The sequence below is a fragment of the Lingula anatina genome, chromosome 1 (genome assembly GCF_051362555.1).
Source record: "Lingula anatina isolate TDL-2025a chromosome 1, LinAna3.0, whole genome shotgun sequence".
Classification (NCBI taxonomy): Eukaryota; Metazoa; Brachiopoda; class Lingulata; order Lingulida; family Lingulidae; genus Lingula; species Lingula anatina.
The window spans coordinates 42197471-42220916 of NC_141767.1; the positions used below are offsets into that span (position 1 = coordinate 42197471).

Below are 23446 nucleotides of genomic sequence, written 5' to 3' on the forward strand. Positions count from 1 at the left end.
ATTGTCTATCATATTTCAATAACTCATTTATTGCTCGTAACTCTCTCTCTCTCTCTCTCTCTCTCTCTCTCTCTCTTAGTGGAAGGAAAAGAAAGTACGGTAACAATTGGAACCAAGCCTAAAAAGCGAAAGAGGAAAACATTCACTTGGGCTCTGGCAATGTGTGATGCTGATGGCATCTTTTATCAATATCTGAGATTTAATATTTTCTTGACAAATTTTTGTTCATTTTTATGATTTATTAGTGTCTACTGAATAAATAAATGGGACTATGTATTATAAAATACAAAATACAAAAACGGCGGATCCGTGATGCAATAGAAAATGGATATATCGACTGTTTTTGCGTTTTCCAATATTAAAAAGTGAAATACATTTAAAAAGCCTCACCTTCGCTTCAAGTTTTGATGAGAGACTTGGACAAAGTTCCTTTTTTTCGATTCAAAATTGAAAATAAAAAAAAAAACGGAAGACTGTTCGTTTTTCTGATTGTCATTTTAGAAATAAAAGTGGTAAATCGGAAGTACAGATACACACTCAAAGCAATGGCGTCTGGCAAGTTTGTATAAGAACTTAACTCCCATAGCAAAAGAGTGTCACTCCTAACGCAATGAGTAAAATGATGCAGAAAATCATGTCATGAACCAATGTGCTTTATTCAACTTGTAAAGAGTTTTTTTCACAAAAATTACTGATTGTACAACAAATGAATAAGCTAACCATAGTAAAAAAAATAAATAAAGACACATTTTGGAATTTTGTACAGTATCCTGTGGATTGGAGGACGCACTTGTCGCGATTGGAGTCAAAAAGTTTTGCAACGTTTTAAAAGCCACTGACAATGTAATATCTACGGTTGCTATATATTTTAGTTCAATAGCTGATAGGTTTCCAACCCTATTGTTTGTCTTTAATGTATGGCTTAAAAAGGCTTCCAGCTAGTTTTTTAATCAAAAAGCCAGTTATAACTAGACCGTGTATCTGACCAGAGGGGCTACAGGTACATGTAGCCTGTCACGCAACGCTGCACTGGCTGGAGAACAAAAACGTCATTATTTTATTTATTTTCTAATTACTCAAATATACTTTAAACCTCTCACCAAATGTTGTGTCATCACTAAAAGACTTTGATGAACACTCGCAAAATATCACGACTCAGATACGTGTCCCCCATCGCCACAGTATCATTACTCCCCCACATCGGTATCTGGATGATTATTTTAATTTCTTTAAATTGGGTGGACCTTTGTAGGATTGAATAAAACTTTTATGGGTTCTTTTTTGTGGGGGCGGGGGGGGGGGGGGGGGGGCTGTACATCTCCCAGGGGAAAGCTTGGCTGTCATTTGAACTAAAGTATCAAATTAAAAATAGATTAAAACATCAAATCGACGTGACGTGGGACGCGTCAAGCAATTCGTGAGAGGGAGTATTTTGCTCTTTACCCTAGAAATAATGTTGGTTCCTAGCTTTGTGTAACAGCATATCAAAATCACAAATACAACAAAAAACGTTTCTTTTATTAAAATATATATTTCAAAGCACTTTCATCGATATACATGTAGATAATAATATAATATTCAACACATATATGGAAGCTCACAGAATACGTTGTATTAAAACAAGCACGCTTTTTTTTTTATCAAACTCACATAACAGAGTCTGGCAGCACAGAGCGTTAAGTTCACATAAGCTGCAAAATTGTCAAAACTCTACTTAAATACCATACTTTAGATTTAGGGGTACATGCATTCCACCTTACATCACACCTGGGAACATGTGTATACTAAAAACTTCACTTGAATATGATACTGTAACACTGGTCTACAGTTTTGTTTTGTCCCGTCTCCGATTAATGTTAAATCTTGTTTTACGAGATATATCAAAAGTTAATGCTTAGATTAACGAGAAGAGATTAAAAGACCATGTGCTTCTTGCTTGTGTATAGATGAATGACGTTTTTATCGGCTATTGGTAAAACAAACATACCTGTTCCAAGGCTGTAAGTATTGAATATACGATGTAAGATGTTTAAGAAGGCATGCAGTTTCGGTAAGGACTGTGCACCTTTAAAATATCGTGTGTGTATCGCGTTTTGCACACTCTATAAGCAGATAATTAGATAAAACAGACAAATTTAAGAATAAAAAAAATAAATCATAAAATATGATCATAAACTTTTAAAGAAAGCTTTAACATATATTTACAAAACGGCGATTCATTACTTTTCGTTCACTCATCCTATTAACAGGGGAATGTCGCAATATTTACAATCGGGTAAACTGCTTCAGTTGTACTCCGTCTACATTTCCATTTTGCTGGTGCTCTAAGTCATAAACGTGACCATTTTTATTGCCCGTGCCATACGTTTCGGTCTCCTTTTCCATTGCGGGATTATCAACGCCATTTTGATTTTTGTGTTCCTCCTCTGTGACTCCGAATGACGTAATGGGATCTGGATGGAAGTCCTCTTTGTCCACGTCTTTACACAGACAGCAGTAGTGCAACTTTTCCTGTAAAATTTAAAAAATATATATATATATATATTCAGCTATATTTGGCACCTTCATATAAGGATATTTCTGTCTGAACGTTCATTTCGTCTTTAAGGAGAGCAAAATGTTGTAATTATGGATATATACTGAATTTTAAAAGAATGTACTGCTCGTGTACAGTAGCACAGGTATGTTTTATCGATGTTTTTATGTAAAAAATATATATTCTTGTAATAAAATACAAGTTAAGAAGCTGTTAAGCATTTTAAAAGTTCTCATTGTTGAAAATTTTAAATGTAGAATCAACCCTTTTATGATAATATTAATACTTTGTTATTCAACCATACACTAACCAAATCATGGCCCACTCCACAGCGGAGAGCTCTCAGGCAGGACTTTGGAAAGCAGCAAAACATGATATCAAATATTGGACATATCAGCCTGTAGTCTAACATGGTCGTGTCAGTGAATCCTTTGGAAATAATGTAAAAATCATTGTGAATTAAATGTTATTTTCTCAGTTCCTTCATCACACAGCAAACTAGTGTTATCCGTAGCTGACCCATTTCTTTGCATTTATCAACCATTGTTTTAAACATTCAATTATTCTGGTATTTAATTCAATATTCAGTTTCCATTTCAAACGTTGAGTCTGATCATAGAAACGTTTTCAAATAATACACTGAAGTGACAAAAATCACTCTATTCCGTTATTTCAATGCTGCTGTGTGCCGTCCATAAAACTACATGTACCAGTATCTGCAGTACCGTATTAGGGATACAGCATTTACCGCTATTGACATACAGTATGTGACAAGTGATAAGATACTCATGAATATACGTAACTTCCGGTAACTCCGGAAGTCACGCGGTGAATTTGACCTTAATATTCATTCACTGTGTGTGTGGAGAGACGAAGAGACACGTGTGTTGTGTGCTCTAGGCTTTTTCAGTGTTATCAGGGTTAGTACAGGTATTTACTTATAAAGTATTATATTCATTCATAGTTATTCATTATAAAAGATACCGATATTTGTCTCACATTCAATATGTCAGTATTTCAGTATGTATGTATGTAACTTTATAATAGGCCTTATTAAAATATTCTCTTTGTACCTTTTTCAGGGGGCCTTATATATGCCATTTTGTATGTCATTTTATTACATATGACTCTATATGCCATAATTGAATTGAATAAACGTTAATTTTTGGAAAACCAATCAACTTTGTTGCCATGCTATAAAATACAAGAAACACTCGGTTACATTTGGCGCTGCGAGCAGGGTAAGATAGTGTGGCACATGGCATATATAAGGCATACAAGTAGTTAGCCCACCCCGCCCTTCCTTGAGCCAGTGAACCAGAGCCAGTGACCTGTGTGAATCCTGTTCAGGGCTAGTGATGTAATTGAGCCAGGGAACCAGAGCCAGTGACCTGTGTGAATACTGTTCTGGGCTAATGATTTCCTTGGGCCAGTGAACCAGAGCCAGTGTCATGTGTGAATCCATTTCTGGGTTAGTGATGTCCTTGAGCCAGTGAATCAGAGCCAGTGATCTATGTGAATTCAGTACAGGACCAGTGCATGATTTCCTTGAGCCAGTGAACCAGGGCCAGTGATCTGCGTGTGTGGACATAGTACAGGATCAGTGAAATTCGTCGTGTCAACGCAGGACCAGGGTCAGTGACTTCCTCAGTAAATCTTCATGGTGTCGGCGCAAGACCAATGATCTGTGGAGCCAGAGTAGTCTCATACCATACATTTTGCAGTGCATTACAGTGAATAAATATATTGTAAATATTGTATATATTCTTATTGTTTATCAGTTGTAGTAGTATTATATGTTATAGTTTAGTTTAGTTTTGTTTAGTTTAGTTTAACATTACATCAGTCAACTGAGTTAGAATATTGCATGTTGTTAGTTGGGTTGAATAAAAATGGCAGAGAGTAAAGAAAAACTAAAGTCAGAAATTAAAGAAGAGTTAAGATCTGAAGGTTTTACTGATCAATCATGTTACCAGTATATTTCCTCTTCAAGAAGAATAGCACGTTTTAAAGATAAGCCTTTATCTCCTGATGATGTAGAAATTAAGGAATGGGTGCAAGATATAAAAGCTCACCTCAATACCAGAAAATTTAAAGATAGGGAAGAAGCTGCCGCTTTCATTGTTAGTAATTTAGCTGGTAAAGCTAGAAAAGAAATCATTGGTAGAGGGATAGAAATTAGCACAAACCCAGAGAAAATTTTTGAAATTTTAATAAAAGTTTTCGGGGATGGTGACATACTGCCTGTTCTTCAGCAACGTTTTTATGAGTACAAACAAGGTAGTAAAGAAGATCTGCTCTCATGTTCACTAAAATTGGTTGAACTTTTTGATGAAATTTGTGTTATCAGGGAAGAATTCTTGGTTGACAGAGATAATACACTGAAAGGTAGATTAGCGGAATGTGTTAGAGATAACAGTTTGAAAAGAGAGTTGAGAAGACTAAATTTAGAACAACCAAGATTGTCATTTTTTGACCTTAGAGATAGAGCTATTGACTGGATCGGTAGGAGTGATCAGAATCAGAAAGAAACAGGTACTCTCCAAGAGTCTGCTGTACAAAATGATGAAATTTTAAAATTAGTCCAAGAACAAAGTAAACAAATAGCTCAGCAATCTAAACAAATTTTGCAACAACAGCAACAAATAAATGAGTTAATGAGAGGACAATTTCGAGGTCAGCGTGACATGATAAGAGAAGTAAGAGGTAGAGGTCAAAGTAGAGGTAGAGGTCGACATAGCAACCGATATGGTAGACAATCTGAGGTGAGGAAATGTTTTAAGTGTGGTTCAGAAGAACATTTACTTAGAAACTGTCCACAAAATCAGGATTTTTAAATGGGTTTTTAACAAAGATAGTTGGAAAATGTCCAGAAACTGTGGTTAGCATCAATGGATGTAGTATTCAGTGTTTATTGGACACGGGAGCGCAAGTATCAACAGTCACAGAAAGATGGTACAAAGAGAATATTTTAATAAGGCCTATTATAAAGTTACATACATACATACTGAAATACTGACATATTGAATGTGAGACAAATATCGGTATCTTTTATAATGAATAACTATGAATGAATATAATACTTTATAAGTAAATACCTGTACTAACCCTGATAACACTGAAAAAGCCTAGAGCACACAACACACGTGTCTCTTCGTCTCTCCACACACACAGTGAATGAATATTAAGGTCAAATTCACCGCGTGACTTCCGGAGTTACCGGAAGTTACGTATATTCATGAGTATCTTATCACTTGTCACATTCTCCCCTCCTAATTGTTTTGTCGTCCCAGACAAAATAATTGTTACAGTAATTACTTATAAAAAGTTTGCATAAGCTTGTCTTAAACTATATATACCATAATCAAAACAACAATAAACCATTATATATAATAACTACTATTTACATGACACCAGTATCTCACTTAATTATAACTATTCTTTACTCTCTTTAATCAAATACTTAAACCAAAGCTTACATCATTTAAGTTATCAGAGACATCCAATGTACATTAACATAGTAAGTATAATGCATCTTACAAGAACTCTCTCTCTACTTAAACCTTAGCCTACACAACATACTTGATAAAAGTTATCAGAGACATCCAATGTACATTAACATAGTAAGTATAATGCATCTTACAAGAACTCTCTCTCTACTTTAACCTTAGCCTACACAACATACTTGATAAAAGTTATCAGAGACATCCAATGTACATTAACATAGTAAGTATAATGCATCTTACAAGAACTATCTCTACACGGTACTTTATCACTTAACTACCCTGTACAATCAAGATATCAACTTTATACTAACTAATCACACTCTTAATACTGGAGTCTTATACTTAACTACACTTAAACTACCTAATATATACTAACTTATCACCCTCCTCATACTGGAGTCTTATACTTAAATACACTTAAACTATTAACTAAGTAATCACTATCCTAATACTGAATTTCTATCACTTAAAAACACCTAAACTATCAACTACATACTAAGTAATCACCCTCCTAATACTGGAGTATTATTACTTTGTAAAAAAAAAATAAATACAACTATACCAGCTTAGCTGTCCTGAAAAATACCTAAGCATAACTACACATGTACTTAAGTTTTTCTCAACATTAATTGTAAGAACAATTTTTGAGTCTCTACTAAATCCTGTAATGAATCACACCCTTCTGATTTTTTATTCTCAGTACCCTGAAAATCTAACTGTCCATCAGTCTGAGTAGATATTGTTTTACACTCTACAGATTGCTCCACACAGACACTTTTAGGCAATTTATTGATATTTGAATGTTTTCCTGCTGTTCTTCGCGTACTTCTCCTTAATACAGCTACTTCATTACGAAGCTGGTCCAATGACATGTTACTAAAATCCATTTCAGCATTTTGGTCACATTCCTGTACATTTGATTCAGGATTTGATTTTCTTAACACATAAACTTCATATTCCTCATTTTCATCACTTTCATCAGAATCTGAATCATTTTTGTTCACACGTTGCACATTTTGACATGACTGACCAGTCTCAACTTCACTGCTTTCCTCTTTCTGGACCCTATCTAAGACTAATTCACGAGCATCCATCAATGCGTCACGGTGAATTGTTCTCTCAGGCCCTGTTCCATTGACACGTTTCACTTTGTACACTCTTCCCTCAATATCCACACAGTCTATAACAATATATGGCTCTGCTTCCCACTTGTCTTGAATTTTATTCCTTCCCATTACATGGAAATTTTTCACAAAAACGTGGCTTCCAAGCACCAAAGGTCTGCTATTTGCTTTCACTTTGCTTCTTTCATGGCGTTTAGTAGCTTCATTTTCTGTATATTTCAAAGCTGTTCGGTATGCTTCCCGCAGGCGTTTCTGGTGACCAACAATCCAGTCATTCACTTCTTCCCCTGCTGTCTCCCCTCCTGGAATACTTGATTTTAAAAGAAAATCAATTGGCAATCTTGGCTCTCTCCCGAACATTAAAAAATAGGGAGAATACTTCGTAGTTGTATGAGGTGTACAGTTATATGAATATACTAATTCTGGTAAATACTCTGGCCAACGTTTTTTCTGTTCTTGTTGTAGAGTTCTTAAACGGTCGTGTAATGTTCTATTAAAGCGCTCAGCTTGAGAATTTCCCTGAGGATGATACGGTGTTGTTCTGCTTTTTACAATGCCATAAATTCCACACAATTCCTTTATCAATGCACTTTCAAAATTACGTCCTTGATCACTGTGAATACGATCTGGAGCACCAAATCGAACAAACCATTCCTTAACTAAAATCTTAGCTACAGTTTTTGCTTTCTGATCACGTGTGGGGATAACCTGAGTATACTTTGTAAATACATCTGTCATAACTAATACATTTTCAAGACCAGAACTACTTGGTTCTAACATCGTGAAATCTATAGCTAACACTTCTAAGGGACGCTTTGCAATTATTGAACCCAAAGACGTTTTCACACTTTTTCCTTTGGCAACTACACAACGCTGACAATTATCACAATAGTCTTTCACTTCTTTTCCCATGCAAGGCCAAAAACAACGAGATTCCAATATTTGTAAAGTTTTCTCACTCGACTGATGACCCATATTATCATGTACTGCTTTCAAAACAACAGTTTTTAAAAATTCTGGTAACAAAACTTGACATGCAACTACATTGTTATGCACCTTGGTTCTATATAATATTCCATTCACTTCTTTCAATCTACTCCAGTCTCTGAGAATTCTGTTCACTTTCTTAGTTTCTTTACGCATCTGTCGGACAGTTGGCTTTCCATGTCTCCAATATTTGAGTACTCTGCCAATCGTGTTGTCGGTTTCCTGGTATTTCTTCATATCTTCACTATCAATTGCAGGAAAAGTACTAGTGGATAAATGATTTTCTTGAATCCTTATGTCTTTATCTATACTGGCAGTCTGTGCAATCAGTTTTCGTGGAAGTAAAGTACCATAATGTCTAAAAAATGCATTTTCAGCTTGCTCATTCCACTGTACTTCTTCAAACCGCACAGAATGAGGTTCTGCGTCTGTAACATCTTTTCTACTCAATGCATCTGCTACCACGTTGGTTTTTCCTGATCTGTACTTTATCTGTAATCTAAAATTGGCTAGCTCGGCAACCCATCTTGCCTCTGTTGCTCCAAGTTTTGCAGATGACTGTACATATGCAAGTGGATTATTATCTGTATATACAACACAGTTTGCACCAATTAGATAGTCTCTGAATTTCTCTGTAACAGCCCATAAAGTACCGTGTAGAGATAGTTCTTGTAAGATGCATTATACTTACTATGTTAATGTACATTGGATGTCTCTGATAACTTTTATCAAGTATGTTGTGTAGGCTAAGGTTAAAGTAGAGAGAGAGTTCTTGTAAGATGCATTATACTTACTATGTTAATGTACATTGGATGTCTCTGATAACTTTTATCAAGTATGTTGTGTAGGCTAAGGTTTAAGTAGAGAGAGAGTTCTTGTAAGATGCATTATACTTACTATGTTAATGTACATTGGATGTCTCTGATAACTTAAATGATGTAAGCTTTGGTTTAAGTATTTGATTAAAGAGAGTAAAGAATAGTTATAATTAAGTGAGATACTGGTGTCATGTAAATAGTAGTTATTATATATAATGGTTTATTGTTGTTTTGATTATGGTATATATAGTTTAAGACAAGCTTATGCAAACTTTTTATAAGTAATTACTGTAACAATTATTTTGTCTGGGACGACAAAACAATTAGGAGGGGAGAATGTGACAAGTGATAAGATACTCATGAATATACGTAACTTCCGGTAACTCCGGAAGTCACGCGGTGAATTTGACCTTAATATTCATTCACTGTGTGTGTGGAGAGACGAAGAGACACGTGTGTTGTGTGCTCTAGGCTTTTTCAGTGTTATCAGGGTTAGTACAGGTATTTACTTATAAAGTATTATATTCATTCATAGTTATTCATTATAAAAGATACCGATATTTGTCTCACATTCAATATGTCAGTATTTCAGTATGTATGTATGTAACTTTATAATAGGCCTTATTAAAATATTCTCTTTGTACCTTTTTCAGGGGGCCTTATATATGCCATTTTGTATGTCATTTTATTACATATGACTCTATATGCCATAATTGAATTGAATAAACGTTAATTTTTGGAAAACCAATCAACTTTGTTGCCATGCTATAAAATACAAGAAACACTCGGTTACAAGTATATACCCAAATACTAGTACAATACAAACCTGTGATAGCGCTGACCAGCATTCCAACCACCACAACCACCAGTACTCCAAAGCCACTGTACCACAGGTACGACAAGTTGTACAGGCCATTCAGCGGGGGCCTGAAAATACAGGCACCCAAAGTACATGTAACTAGTTCTCCACACCATCCAGGGTGGAGTAATGAAGTAAGGTTTGCCACAAAATGGGGTTTACTGAACTAATACAACAAAGTTAAACAAATAAAAAAATTATCGAAACCTATCGGTCTGAACAGGGAATTATATCTACGGTTTAATTCCCTGGTCTGAACTAGGACGAATGTGAATCATATTATCTGTCCACTAATTAAACAGCAACGAACATCAACTATACTGGAGTTTTGATACACATTTTCGTATTCATGAATACACTGTAAATGGTTTACGACGTCGACTCACTCATAAGCCGGCATGGTTGTGGTCATCATAGTGGTCATGTCGCTGACCGAGCTGGACATGGACGCAGCAGTGGTTGTAAGGTTGACCAGACTGCTGTTCACTGGGTAACAACCGGCCACAGACACGGGGGCCGTCCACACCACCGGTTTGTAAATCTGGGCGCCAATGCCGATCCAAAAGGTGAGTATAAGGCCGGTCAACAGCCCACTAATTGCGCCCTAATGGAAATTAAATAAACTGGAACTCTCCCAAAGTCATTTAACGATGTTTAATTCAACCATTCCCTTACTTCTTTAATTTTTTTTAATTTCTTTTCTTTTCACTCTTTTTCTTACATTTAAAATGATATACGAGTCGGTGGTATTTTCAGTCCTTACGGTAAATGCTAGATATGCAGATATGCTAAATTATGCTAAAGAGGTGATAACGAACAGGTAACTCTGTCTGGTATTGAAGCTCACATCAAGCCACATAGATTGATCAACATTGAGCGTCTTACCTTCCAATTGGCCCATGGAAACAAGACCCCCAGGGTAAATACACCCAAAAGTGGACCGCCGATCATTCCAAACAGCGCCAGGGCAGCCTGAAACCGGTCAATAGTACTATTACTAAATGGATAACAACTCTTCATGTCAGATTCAAAATTCCACAATAAATACATTGTAATTAAAACATACAAGTATAATTAAATCCATTTTACCAACAAAAAAGGCGGTTGTAGCAATTATTTTGGAATCTGTGCTTGTCATCGGACCACGTCGAGCTACACAGATGGCTACACTCCGTAATTATCTCTTAAGAGATTCTTACAAAAGCCAGGCTTAAAAAAAACAATCGACTAACTTTGAACTTTGGAACAGATTCCATGACCATTGGAAAATATGGAAATTTTTATGGCACTTTTCCCGTCAAAATGAAGAGTGGTAATCCCTTTAAATTTGGGTGAGCACTGTACAAGTATGCCACCAGTATTACATTTACGCGCCTATCAGTCGTGGTACATGTACACATACTTATTCGTGGATAAAGACTATGCGTTGAGGAATTTAAGACATGATATTGGGCATTTGCAAGGGGGAGGAAGTATTGCTAATCTGTAAAAGAGGCTATTATGTTTTTGCTTGTCATTTGTGTTTCTTATTTTACTTTATTCTGAAAATGACGTGCTTTCACGCTAATATTTTCACGACAAGACACGTGGTATATATGTGCTGTCTTAGTTTAGGGTACTGCTGATGGCATTTCAACGTAGGCTACAAGCCCAAATCATTAAAGGTGAATGACTTATCTGAAAGATAATGACTTGATGCTAGCGCTATTAATTTATTGTTCCAATTTTCTTAATTCGGAGGCGGAGACTGGTCGATTTAACCTTAGAAAGAAAACTGGTTTATAAATTATACATTTCTCAACAGTATTGAATAAGATACATGTGCACCCTTATTATTAGGGCTGTCATACTTGACAAAGCATACCTGGAGTACACCTCCAAGCTGTGACGCCACAAATGTCAAGCCTATCATTATTAACCCGAAAACCGCAGCTGTAATGAAAAGTAGTCTCATGTATACCAGCACATTTTAGTAGGTCTTATAAACTGATTACTGTACATGATATTGTCCTCTCTATATTTCCTAAAATGATTGACTAACACGATTGTAACGGCAACGAGATGTTGGTACCAAGGACCAAATTGTCAAACTCGTTATTACTACTGTGGTATTACAGAGCCATGCATAACAACATATAAAATGCCCTCTTTAGTATTTTCTCTCTCAGACACCGGCTGTTTTTAAACTATTAAATTCAGTTACATAAATGACACCTTAAATTATATGTACTACATGAACCCTATATAGTGCATACGCAAGATAACGTAATACGTATCCATGGTACCATCTCAAGGTAACGTTATTTAATAATTTACATATCTAGATCGTCAATATGGTTTAACCAACATACACATTATTTTGGACAACAGCGTCGCTCTGGCGTCGGACATGTTCTTGCAGCAAAATTCCTGGAACAAGTCACGTGTGAAAACCGTGGCCAGGCTGTTCAGACCGGAAGACAACGTACTGAAGATAATGAAATAATAAATCTGTGAAAAATATTCTAACAAAATGTCTCAGCAGTCTGTTGTATGTTATTATTATATTTATATTGCTGCATTAGTATTATTTCAAAACAGAACACAAGTACCTAAGCGCTCCGCTGAAGAGGCAGGCAGTGAAGAGGCCAGGCAGACCAGGCACGAAGGCTAGCTTGTCCATTACGAACAGCGGCAGTAGCTGTCAAACACGTGTAGATGAAAAAAATAATTCCAGTTAAGAGATATGGTATCAGATACACGTATAAGAGAAATGATATGATATATACGTGGTACTATACCAGTAAAACACCACAGGTAATGAAAATAAAAACTACAGCATTGCATTGAATAAAATATAAAAAAACATACACCTTTATCAAATGGTAATTAACGCATGAAGCTGGTTAAATCAACTTTCATTTTTATAAAAGCCTTACATTTTTCGAAAAGGGTTTACGCGAGTTTGAATACTATAACAGGCATCATTATACCTGATCTTGATTGGAAATGTCTTTATTTGTCATTGGGTCACAGTCGAAGTAGTGGGCATAGATCAGGATACCGGACATGGCGCTGATGATCAGAATGGCGATCAATCCCGGTGCGTTAATCCACATGGCTCTAGGAGGTTAAAATTACTCTGTTGTACAAGACATGCATACTAAGTATCGTTGCGTCGACGGGCTACATTTTAGTTTTATTACCACCTGTTGAGCTCAACGTGTGACACTCAAATGAAGATGTTATAAGTGTACAGATAATGAGAAAACATTCCAGAAGAGATTCTCGTTCGGAATAAGATAATGGTATGGCTTCTTTAAATCACAAATCATCTCTGACACATTTGAGACCAATAAATAATGGTAAATGATGCACTTACATCTGGGCTCTCCTGAGGTCGACCACTGTGAGAGCTCTCTGTACCTGAGCCTGGTTAACACCGTACACAGCCAGCCAGGTAAAGAACCCGCCAAACACACACGTCCAAACTGTGTGCCGCTCACGGGGATCTGGGTTGAAACTGAAAGGCCAAAGGTATAGAGAATAGGATATAGGGAAACACGAGTTCCGCCCCTTAAGTGCTACCTGATTTTATTAACATTTGTGACTTATGTTGTAATCATTTACAAGCTCTGCCCATGTATACGATAAATACTCGTACATCTCAAACGATTCTATCACATGGTCATACAAATAGAAAATCTAATCAGCCTTACTCGAGAAAGTTTATTCTGTTCCCGTCTATGTTAATTTTCCAAGCATTCTGGAATCCTCCTAATTCCAGTGATCCTTGAATAAGCACAGCCAGAAGCCCAGCAAACATCATGCAGATCTGGAAGGTGTCAGTCCACATGACGGCCTTGATGCCGCCCTATGGGATAAAACAATACCAGTAAATCTAAATGAACGCGGTCACAAAAAAATACATCCTTTATTACTAAGTTGGTTTTCACCCAACATTTAACTTTTTCATGTAGATTAATGCACCAAGCTATGATCATTTTGGTACAGTAGAATGGCCGAGTTCACTAACGGTTACATACATGTACTAGTGACGCTTTAGTGAACATAATTTTTATGCAAAGTGACCAAAAGAAAAAAGATCATGCACAAACTTAAAATTAAAAGTCCAACAATTTTTTGTTGTTGTTGTTATTTGCTTGTTTGTTTTTTCTTTTTCTCCCCCCCCCCCTTTTTTGCGGGGTGGGGGCTTCATCCTATTTGAATAAAACTGCGATCATCACGTAATATTATTTGAGGAGCAGGTTAAAAAAGACTGAATGAAAATTGTGAAATGAAATAACTTGAAAAGTGACAAAAATGAGTAAAAAGTTAGGTAAACGGGAAAATCGAAACATTTTTACCGACAAACATCAATGCTTCCTTTATCCTAGCTACCTATTTAGGAGTTCGGACCCTAGATATATAATAGAGACTTCTATTTTAACCTGGGTTTCGTCGCTGTTTTCATAAAATGATATCAAAATAACACTAGTATTCAAGTCACGTTGACCTGTTATTCCGTCACTACTTGAAAGGAACGAAGTCAATTTTCAAAAAATTGTTGTTTAACTGTAAACACCTGCTTTCAATACTAGCAATATAATTCTAGTGTTTAGACCATATACATTATTTAAAAATTAGGTGAGGTAGGTACGGATGTTTTAATGGACGTCTTAAACTTCTCTGCTTTCGTCATATAGGTAAGGCGCATTCTTTGTTTGACCGAATTCTTGAGACGCGGCTCTGTTGACATCGAACGCTGCCTGCCTTTCACAAGCCCATAGCATCATTATTAAGTCCCCATTATATGATCAACACTTGTTTACTTGTTGTCTTTAAAGATGTTTTTCCCAATGATGTTTCTAAAAAAGCCTGATGTTATATCAAAACGGGTCACCTTCAAACGAACAATGAACTACCAGTATGCTCTAGTGAATGTGAATGTGAGTGGAACACGGAAGAAAGCATGTTATCACTGTGTGGTGACGTTATTTAAAAGTACTCATATTCAGTTTACCGCTGTAACCTTATTTGAGTACACAGATTTGCGTGGTGCGTGTTATTTAGGCCACATGAATTAAGCAGTTCTAAGTATGGCACTCTTGCGTGTGGTGTGAATATTGAAACTAAAAGTGAAAACAACACTTACTATACTCGTGTAAAAAATGCAGACAATTCCCACGGAACACACAGCAATCCAACGATTAAGACCGGTGACTAGAATTGCAACAGAAACAATATCATGCTATTGTTTACTCACACTAGTTATGGGAGAGATAACTGATGCCAAGACAATATTTCACAGCAACTTTCAACAGTTCAAATATAAAGTTTTTAATACAATGGTGAAATACATCCAAAGTACAACATAAGACAAATTCAATTAGGGATAAAAATGGTATACCGTAAAATGTTTACCATAATGAATAATGATAGTAACTGAGTAGTTTGACAGATACCTTGTTCAAGTGCTAGAGACGGTGCATACAAAACAATCGCCATGTACAGAATCTGAAATATGCAGTATTGCATTGAAAGTTAATGAAATGACAATTAATTAAACCTTACAATTACCTTCAGCAACGCAGAGAAAGTTAACAATTCTTTTCGAAAAAGATTAAAAAATAAAAAAAAATTGTAAAATTACCTCTAGATAAATCACACAAAGCAATTTTTTCCATTATTATTATTATTATTTTTTTATAACTAACCATCTGCAGGCTGAAAGTGAGTGATCCGGCAACACGCACCACCTTGTTGAAACGCATCTCGAGATACTAGAAAAGATGACACTTATTAAGTACTTTACTATGAAATTTCATCCTTTTAATACTGTAGGCCTACTTTTCGATAGATTCAAACCTCCTCCAGGTAGATATTCGGTGTATTGAGTGTCAAGAGTAGTAGAAATTGGTAATATGGTCAAATAATTTTAACAAATGATGCTATAAAAACCACCTAAAGGGCGTCCCACACGACGCTTCATTATGGTTATATACATTGTGAATTTAGTGTCAAGCTTGGTAAAATTCCAAAAATGGGTTTAAATTTGCGCTATATACAGCGTTTTGAATGTATGGGAGGTTTAAATGTTGAAATGGGTCTACAACGGATTTCATCAGTTATGCATAGAATTTAGGCTTGCAGTAATACATGTATTGTAAAATTGTTGTAGAAAAGTTCTGCGTTTTAGTAGTTTTGAAATAAGTCTTAACGTGAAACGTTTTCAAAACTTGTTATCATGTACATATTTCATGTTTACTATGTACTCCTTTTGCTTCCAGAAAACGTAACAAGAACATAATATCCTCCCTAATGTAACGTCACATTAACAGCAACAGTTTTGGTTTCCCTGACCTCGTAATGCGCTTTGAGAGTATCGTTGCCTTTTTTAAAGTGCGTCAACTTTTTGATCAAGCGTGACGCCCGACAATGGCTCTGTGTTATGTAATTTTGGGAGTGGTTTCCTAAGTAAAATACAAATCACACAGGGGATACGTTATGTGCAGAAATTATGAAATAAGTAAATTGTTATTACTCCCCTTTTACATAAAAAATAAATCTTGAGCTCACCTCATAAGCGCTTGTCACCTTAAGCCGAAAAAATATCGGCAAGAATAAGTGCGCGGCCACGGGGATGACCAATAAGTAGCCAAAGGCTATCCACAGGTACTGCGTTCCATATACGTACATCTCTTTCGGAGTCCCTAGCAATGTTATGGCGGACATGAAACTGGCCAGCAAGGACATGGCTGCGGGTATTGCCCCCATCTTTCTGTTGGCCATCAAAAATTCATCTGTTGTTCTCTGATGACCGCCGGTGAACGCCTGGTATATACCTATGCTGGCAGAGACAACCAAAGTCCCAGCAAACACCACGTAGTCCACGGGTCCAAAAGTGTTCACCTGAGCCCGCGGCATTGTGAATAATGTCTAAATATCTACAAAGAAAAGAATTCAAGAGAAATGGCGACAACTTGAATTACAAATTTTTCTTGTGTTTTGTTATTTAGACAGAATAGAAGTATATTCAGCGTCTGAGCTATTAGGTCGACTTATTGACAAAGTCCTATTGGCATATTTTTTATATCACATCACCCACTATGAATCGAATAATTAATCTCCACCACATTAACGCATACTTAACGTCACAATGTTGTTGTCAGTTCGTTCTTAAATCACGAATTATACGCATTCATAGCTGTGCTAGTTACTTTATAAATATAAAATTCTGAATAAAAAGGTGTCCTACATTGTGGTACAGAAAACCCAGTCTGAACTCACTTTTTCATTCTTTCAGGTATTGTGTGGTTACGTAAAGACTTTATAAGACCTGTCTATGTAGGTAGTTTACTAGCACTACAGGCTAACTGGGTGACGACATGCGCCTTCATAGCACCTTCAGATAAAGCCCAATTCAGTTACTGAAAATGCCACGGAAATATCAGGAAAAAATAAGTCCTTGTCTTGAAGGCAAAAATATATATATCCTACCTTCAATGTATCATATCCTAGATTACAAAATTCTAGTCTTTTTATCGAAAATAATCCAAACTTCTATGTTGACCCCACCTTGCTACCTCGTTTTAAAGAGATCCCCATCATTTCATACCCAAAATAACAAACACCTGTAAATTTAAATTGTGTAATTCTATCCCAAAACGATTCATCCATGAGATCCCTGGGTAAGACTTCAGTTGCACACCCCAGGCGTGATCATGATTGTTCGATACGGGTGACCTTCTTCCATGAAAACCTAATTGTCTGGGGGAACATTGTCAAAAATAACAACCACTTGTCTGGGACTAAAACTTGTATCTTTGTCTCAAAATGTTTTACCATCGCTAACACGTTTAGTATGCCAAGTATATATATAATCCCATAATATGTTTTGGCGTCTCGTTGTAAACGGCCCCATATAATCCTTGCACAACCTTAGTAAAAAATACAGGTGAACACTGAAGGGCTGCGGTGTGACATGCATTTTTTTTCAATATTATGAACTGGAGATACATGTAAATGTTTTTATGTCTATATGTATAGCGGAGAATATATTAGTTTTTTATGTTGGCGCTATATGTTACAGGACACAGTCTTTGGGTGGTGGTGGTGGCGGTGTGTGTGTGTGTGTGTGTGTGTGTGTATGCGTGCGTGCGTGCGTGAGTGTGTGTGCGTGTGTGTTGTGTAGGGTAGTCCATGCACAACTGTATATTTAAAAGTAGTGAGCCAGGAATCTGGACAATGAAAACGGCGTTGATATATTGAAAGAATGACGCCGAAAGCCACCAAGAGAGAGGTCATTCCTTGCATGAATGCTGTGAACTCATTGACAACAAGGTGCGCTAGCAGTCTGCTACAAAAGCATTGTACTATAATTTTGTGCACTATTTTAGAAGCCCCTAATATCGGAAGGTCAATGCTGTGACTGTGCGCATATTCAGGGCAAGATGTTTGATAGATACAAGTACGGTAACAGACGTCCATGCAGCATACGCTGTAGAATAAGTAAACTTGAATAAAAACTTTTACCCTTCAAAATATACTAGTAAGTAACCTACTGGTACTGACAATTAACAAACATCAAAACTAATGGGATTGCTCTCCCTAACTGCAAACTTCGTAGGTACACCAGCAGTCAATATTAAATGCCCTGCAGGGAGTTTTATGAATGAAATAAACGTGTGTGAACAAACGTATGGAACAGTCGCCCGTAAACTCTACGTTCGTTATAGACCTGTACACAGCGAAACGATGATTTTCCTGGGAAAAAACCAAACCCTTTTCCTTTGTCACCAAAGTACACTAAATTAAAAACCGATGGCGGAATATCGATCTACTAACCGGTTGTTTTAAATAAGTTTTGAGCCACTATCGTAATGGAGATAGGGGACTGGTGAAATCCACTGGTAACGACGAATAATAGCAGTTAAAAAGTCGAGAACGAGTTAGCATATCGTTCTTTCTCAAAGGTTTTGGATAGGGTATACATGTGAAAGACACATTTGTCTTGAAACTGAAAACTATGTAGATAGGTTTTTTATTTAGGTTAAACTTTTAAAGCATATTATACAGTGTTTAATATGCAAAGCGAAGCAGAATGTACTAGAATACAAATAAAGATGTTACTATTACAAATCTGATAAGCAACTTCACTTACCGCTCGACCCAATGAATTTCTCAGATCTTAGATGCTGTCTGTCGTAAGTACGCTGAAAATGTATTGTAAATGTCCGCGCCTCGTAAATCCAGCTGGAATGATGCTCTCAATAATGACCAGAAACTATATCAAAAATACATGCTGAACAAGATCTATTAGGCTCAAATGGGGTTGCTCTACCAATCAACGATTGGAATAGAACGTCTGTTAGCCCAAATGAACACTAAATAGCCCAGCCCCTTCAGTGGTGACGTATTCTGCTTCCTTCAACCCAGCCAATTATTGACGTACAAGTTTACGTGACTATGGAGGTCAGCCACAATGAAGTGAATGGAAGGTGTCTCAGTTAAAAAATAAACACACATATAAAAAAGAGAATGCACCCACGGTAAGAAAAGGTAGTAAGACTAGTCACACCATACTGAGTAAATGACAACAATCTCCCATCCCTCTTTTGCATATACCTAGAGTGTAACGAAATATTCCTAAATCAGTTATATTTTCTGCTCATTTTTGTGTTATATTCCTGCGGTATAGTGATATCTAATAGCTAATTTAATTCAGTGGCTGCTAAAGAAGCAATCGAGGGAGCATATTTAATATCATTTGCCATTGTTCACCTGTTTCAAGGCTAGTCTGTAATACGGTCAGATATAATATAATGTAGGTGTTATGATAATGCGAAAAGCAAAGTGCTCGTAAATTTGTACATGTGCTTGATGTAATAACTAGGCTCAACATCTAAAACTAAAACATTTTATAACAATAATAAGGCATCATGATATACAGTATGTATCAGAAAATGTAGGAAAACGCAAAATGTATTTGATGATATATAATCACTATGCCGTCTAAATTTGGTAAGATTAACAAGAAAAGAGAGAAAGAAAAAAGGTAAAATACACGTAAAAGCATATGGCTTAAAACGGCCTGCTTAAAACATGTATTTGTCATCAAGAGGTCGAGAAAAAACTCATTTTGCTATTTGAGCAATAGGAAATCTTCTCGCTCCCATCACTCTTAACGAAGTGCGTACATACATGTATCTCTCTAGATTTCCGGCATGTACGTACTTGTCCAATGTAGAAATCTCCAATTCCTGTTATATGTTAATTTTGAATTCGTATATAAATGGCTGAATAAACTCTTATCATGTATTATGATCGTTACTGTCCGAAATATTGAGATAATGTGATTGAGATGCCGAAGTGTTTGTTAGCCTCTCAAAACACAATTGTAAAATCTTTGCACAGCTAATACAATTCACCACCATAGTTACTGCATCTCAACATAAGGGCATTCAACAATGCAGGGATTTCCTTGTGCTGCCCACCGCCGTATAAGTGCGTATAGGAAAAGTGTTTTAAGAAAGGTTGTGATAGAAGTCACACTTGTATAGGAAAAAAATAAGTTTACCATATAATGGGCTGATTTACAAATAAAATAAGGATTTCTCATAGAAATTTAAACTAGAAAAAAAATTACACACACTGGACAAAAGAAGTGTCACCCCTACTGTGCCAATACTATGGGGGAGATAAATGACTGTGGAATGATATGCTCCTGGTATCATTTTATTAACATCAAATTTCACAAAAAATCACAAAATGAAAACAAAATTTACATTCTACCAAAATATGCAGTTTCAAGTCCAAAATTAGTACTTAGTGGCATAACCACGTGACCTAATAATAGGTGCCAGTCTACGAAGCAAGGTTTCATATAATTGTCTGATGCGTTCAGGGCTTATGCTGGCCCAAGCATGAAACACTGAATATAACAGAGTTTCTCTGCTGATAAGACGGGCATTTGTCAAAAGTTTTGACATATCATTCCACACATTTTCTATTATGTTTGCATCCGGACTCTGGGCAGGCCACATCACCCTGCGAATGTCCTGTTGGTCAAACCAATCATCAACTGCTCTGGGCCTGTGACAAGGAGCATTGTCATCCTGGTGAACAAATGGATAATTCCTGTCACCAAACATGTCAGTAATAGATGGTAGCAAGCCTGACTCCAAAACATCGATATATTTCTAGTGATTCATGTTTCCATTAACCACTATCAATTCGCTCAAGCCATGGATGCTGATGCAGCCCCACACCATGATGAATATGCTGCTCCGGGTTCGAAAATTCAGTGCATGTGGTTCAAATGCTTTACGATCAGTTTGCCAGCATAGTACCCGTCTGTCATCAGAGGTCAGACCAAAGCGACACTCATCAGAAAAATATATAGGACCAATTGTCATGAACTGTCCAGTTCCAGATCCTGTTGACCCTAGTTTACTCTACGTTGCCTGTTTTGTAACGATATAAGAGGTTTCAGTCTTGCTACCCTGCTGTACACTCTCTGAGCATGTAACCGATGCCTAGCAATTTTCACATACACATTCTTATGTGTGAAATTGTTCCACTTTGTTGTCAACTGACAAGCAGTGTCGAACTTTGACAACCTGGACATCAAAATCAGTCGTCGGTCTTCACGGCCAGTATTTTTTCTTGGACGACCCATCAGAGGCAATTTGTCTCTTGATCCAGTGTTTCTATACCGAGACCAGACCCTCTGCACGGTTCTGACTGAACAATTCAATTGTATCGATATTCTGACATTGCTTATATTCCGCCTCTTCAGGTTAACAACTTGCACCTATAACCGTTAGATAATTGCCTGTATCTTGCCATATTGGACGAAGACAGGAATAACATTTGCTGTACATGTACAAGACCAACAATACAATTCAATGGTATAGCGGTTTTATACTCATTAGTCACATTATAAGTAGACCAGGCATTATAAATACCCAAGATCTGCCTACTTTTATTACTCTGAGTTAGGGGGTGACACTTCTTTTGTCCAGTGTGTGTAAGTGTATATGGTGTAAAAGCACACTTAAGTAAGTTACTTTAGGTTGATATTAAATATAACTGCTAATCCACTATGGCACCTGATTTTCACACGATAAAAATGAATCACGAAACTTGTCTACATTACTTGAGAAGATATGGACACTTTCAATTTTGGATACAGAACCAGCGTTGCTGTTCCTCAGTTAGCTTTTTTTCATGGATTGAAGATGGTTGCCGAGAACATTTCTTGTCATACATTTATGAGATGGTAAAGTAAGAGGTTCGTATTTCACATGGACCCGAGAATTCCGAAATTGACTTTTCCTCAAAAAGCGCATGCAAACCGAATAATTTGCGGAATAGGACTTTTCAGTAAAATTGTGCATTTGTATACGAAATATTCAAATTTTTCACGAAATTTTAGTTGTGTCTGGTAACATTGGTTTTAAAATAATTACCGAGGTACTCCTCCAAACTACACTGTACTTGAACCATTCATGTTTATCGAAATATTTTTACATGTAGCATCGCAGTTTGTAATTAACACATGGTAGAATAAGCGATATTCTCTTCACTTTCAACGGGCCAATAACTATCTTCATTTTTGCATAGACCAGTTGACTGTATTTTGTGTTGCTACATTTATATTTATAATCAGTAAATAGTTCTGTGCCTGTCCGTATGTTTTGATGCTTTGTTTATTTTGGTTGAAGAAGGTCGTAACCCGACGTTGTCAAGAAATGAGGTTATCTCTTCATAAAATAAGTACTTGTCAGTAGTGCCCAAGTTTCCTTACAAAAGGATTTTTTGACGTTAATGCCCATTTTGGCACCTGAAAACAAAGGAATCTGTTTTAACCCGACACACCCTGTCAATTAGGGCGTTTCTTTCAAAAGAAAAACATTCGTGCATTTTTTTTTTACTTTTTATAGAATGATGGCCTTTTTCTTAAATACCTGGATTCTCACATTATCTGCAATTGTAGTTTAAACCACTGGTCTTGAAATTATAGGTTGTTCATGTTTATCGGCACTGTTGTGGTTAGGAGTTCCTTCTACAGGGTAATTACAAGGGGAAGGTTGAATAAACATTTATTCTAGTGCTAGTCCAAGTTAAAAAAATCTTCAACAGATTTTGGCGGAAACCCAAAACGACTTTCCCACCTTGTCAAAATATCGCTAGTGGTTTGGTAGGTCTCCTTTATATTTTCCCATGAGCATTTTAAGATCAACGAAATTTGTCGCTAACGTTTCGAAACAAAATCTTTACATCTTTTCGTATGTATACTTTTGTACGTTTTCGAGGGAGTGCTTTCTTCATTTTATTTCATTTTTGTTGCTTAAGAAAAAAGTTCGAGCTAGAGAAGCACTAAGTCAGCTCAGACATTCACCAAGACACAGCTCCTTTCCCATTATTTATTAATTAATGATTGTAGAAATACCAAAAGTGAAATTTATAAATTTCCTCCCATGACTTTTGAGTTCGGCTGTTAAACCATATGCCACATTAGTCATAAATGCTCATACTGTAACTGTATAAGTGTAAAAGAAAAAAAAAGAAATCATGATCAAATCAAACACCCGCGGCACCACGTAGCACGAAAAAAGACAGTTATTATATGG

The 23446-nt window shown here is 36.4% G+C and overlaps 2 protein-coding genes and 1 long non-coding RNA gene across 4 annotated transcripts; 2 read left to right on the top strand and 1 right to left on the bottom strand.

Annotated features, from left to right (window-relative positions):
- Nucleotides 1-1497: 1497 nt before the first annotated feature.
- Nucleotides 1498-19264, bottom strand: LOC106151849 (sodium-coupled monocarboxylate transporter 1). 2 transcript variants are annotated; one of them, XM_086999019.1, is made up of 16 exons: nucleotides 18973-19264; nucleotides 16389-16756; nucleotides 15527-15592; nucleotides 15275-15326; nucleotides 14965-15032; nucleotides 13529-13683; nucleotides 13192-13332; nucleotides 12803-12932; nucleotides 12422-12510; nucleotides 12182-12297; nucleotides 11695-11762; nucleotides 10716-10802; nucleotides 10217-10434; nucleotides 9798-9898; nucleotides 2847-2965; nucleotides 1498-2511 (listed from the first exon to the last, which is right to left on the bottom strand). In XM_086999019.1, the coding sequence occupies exons 2-16, from the start codon at nucleotides 16734-16736 to the stop codon at nucleotides 2266-2268; spliced, it is 2004 nt and encodes a 667-aa protein (XP_086855145.1). In that variant the 5' UTR covers nucleotides 16737-16756; nucleotides 18973-19264; the 3' UTR covers nucleotides 1498-2265. The 2 variants fall into 2 exon arrangements, with proteins under 2 accessions (XP_086855145.1, XP_086855146.1); XM_086999020.1 differs by lacking the exon at nucleotides 18973-19264 and adding an exon at nucleotides 17310-17446.
- On the top strand, nucleotides 3310-5803 carry LOC106175857 (uncharacterized). The gene is made up of 2 exons (XM_086999023.1): nucleotides 3310-3456; nucleotides 3619-5803. The coding sequence occupies exon 2, from the start codon at nucleotides 4429-4431 to the stop codon at nucleotides 5371-5373; it is 945 nt and encodes a 314-aa protein (XP_086855149.1). The 5' UTR covers nucleotides 3310-3456; nucleotides 3619-4428; the 3' UTR covers nucleotides 5374-5803.
- On the top strand, nucleotides 8641-9755 carry LOC147764363 (uncharacterized). Its single transcript, XR_015331704.1, has 2 exons — nucleotides 8641-9462; nucleotides 9625-9755. It is a non-coding gene; the product is annotated as an uncharacterized LOC147764363 (long non-coding RNA).
- Nucleotides 19265-23446: the final 4182 nt, after the last annotated feature.

Bases quoted from the DNA above. Each gene is read 5' to 3' on its own strand.
- LOC106175857 (XM_086999023.1), top strand. From the start codon at position 4,429: ATGGCAGAGAGTAAAGAAAAACTAAAGTCAGAAATTAAAGAAGAGTTA.
- LOC106151849 (XM_086999019.1), bottom strand. From the start codon at position 16,736: ATGCCGCGGGCTCAGGTGAACACTTTTGGACCCGTGGACTACGTGGTG. The intron at 10,435-10,715 runs GTAAGACGCTCA...AATTTCCATTAG, and splicing joins TTCCATGGGCCAATTGGAAG to GGCGCAATTAGTGGGCTGTT. The intron at 2,512-2,846 runs GTTAGTGTATGG...TAAATTTTACAG, and splicing joins GTGGAGTGGGCCATGATTTG to GAAAAGTTGCACTACTGCTG.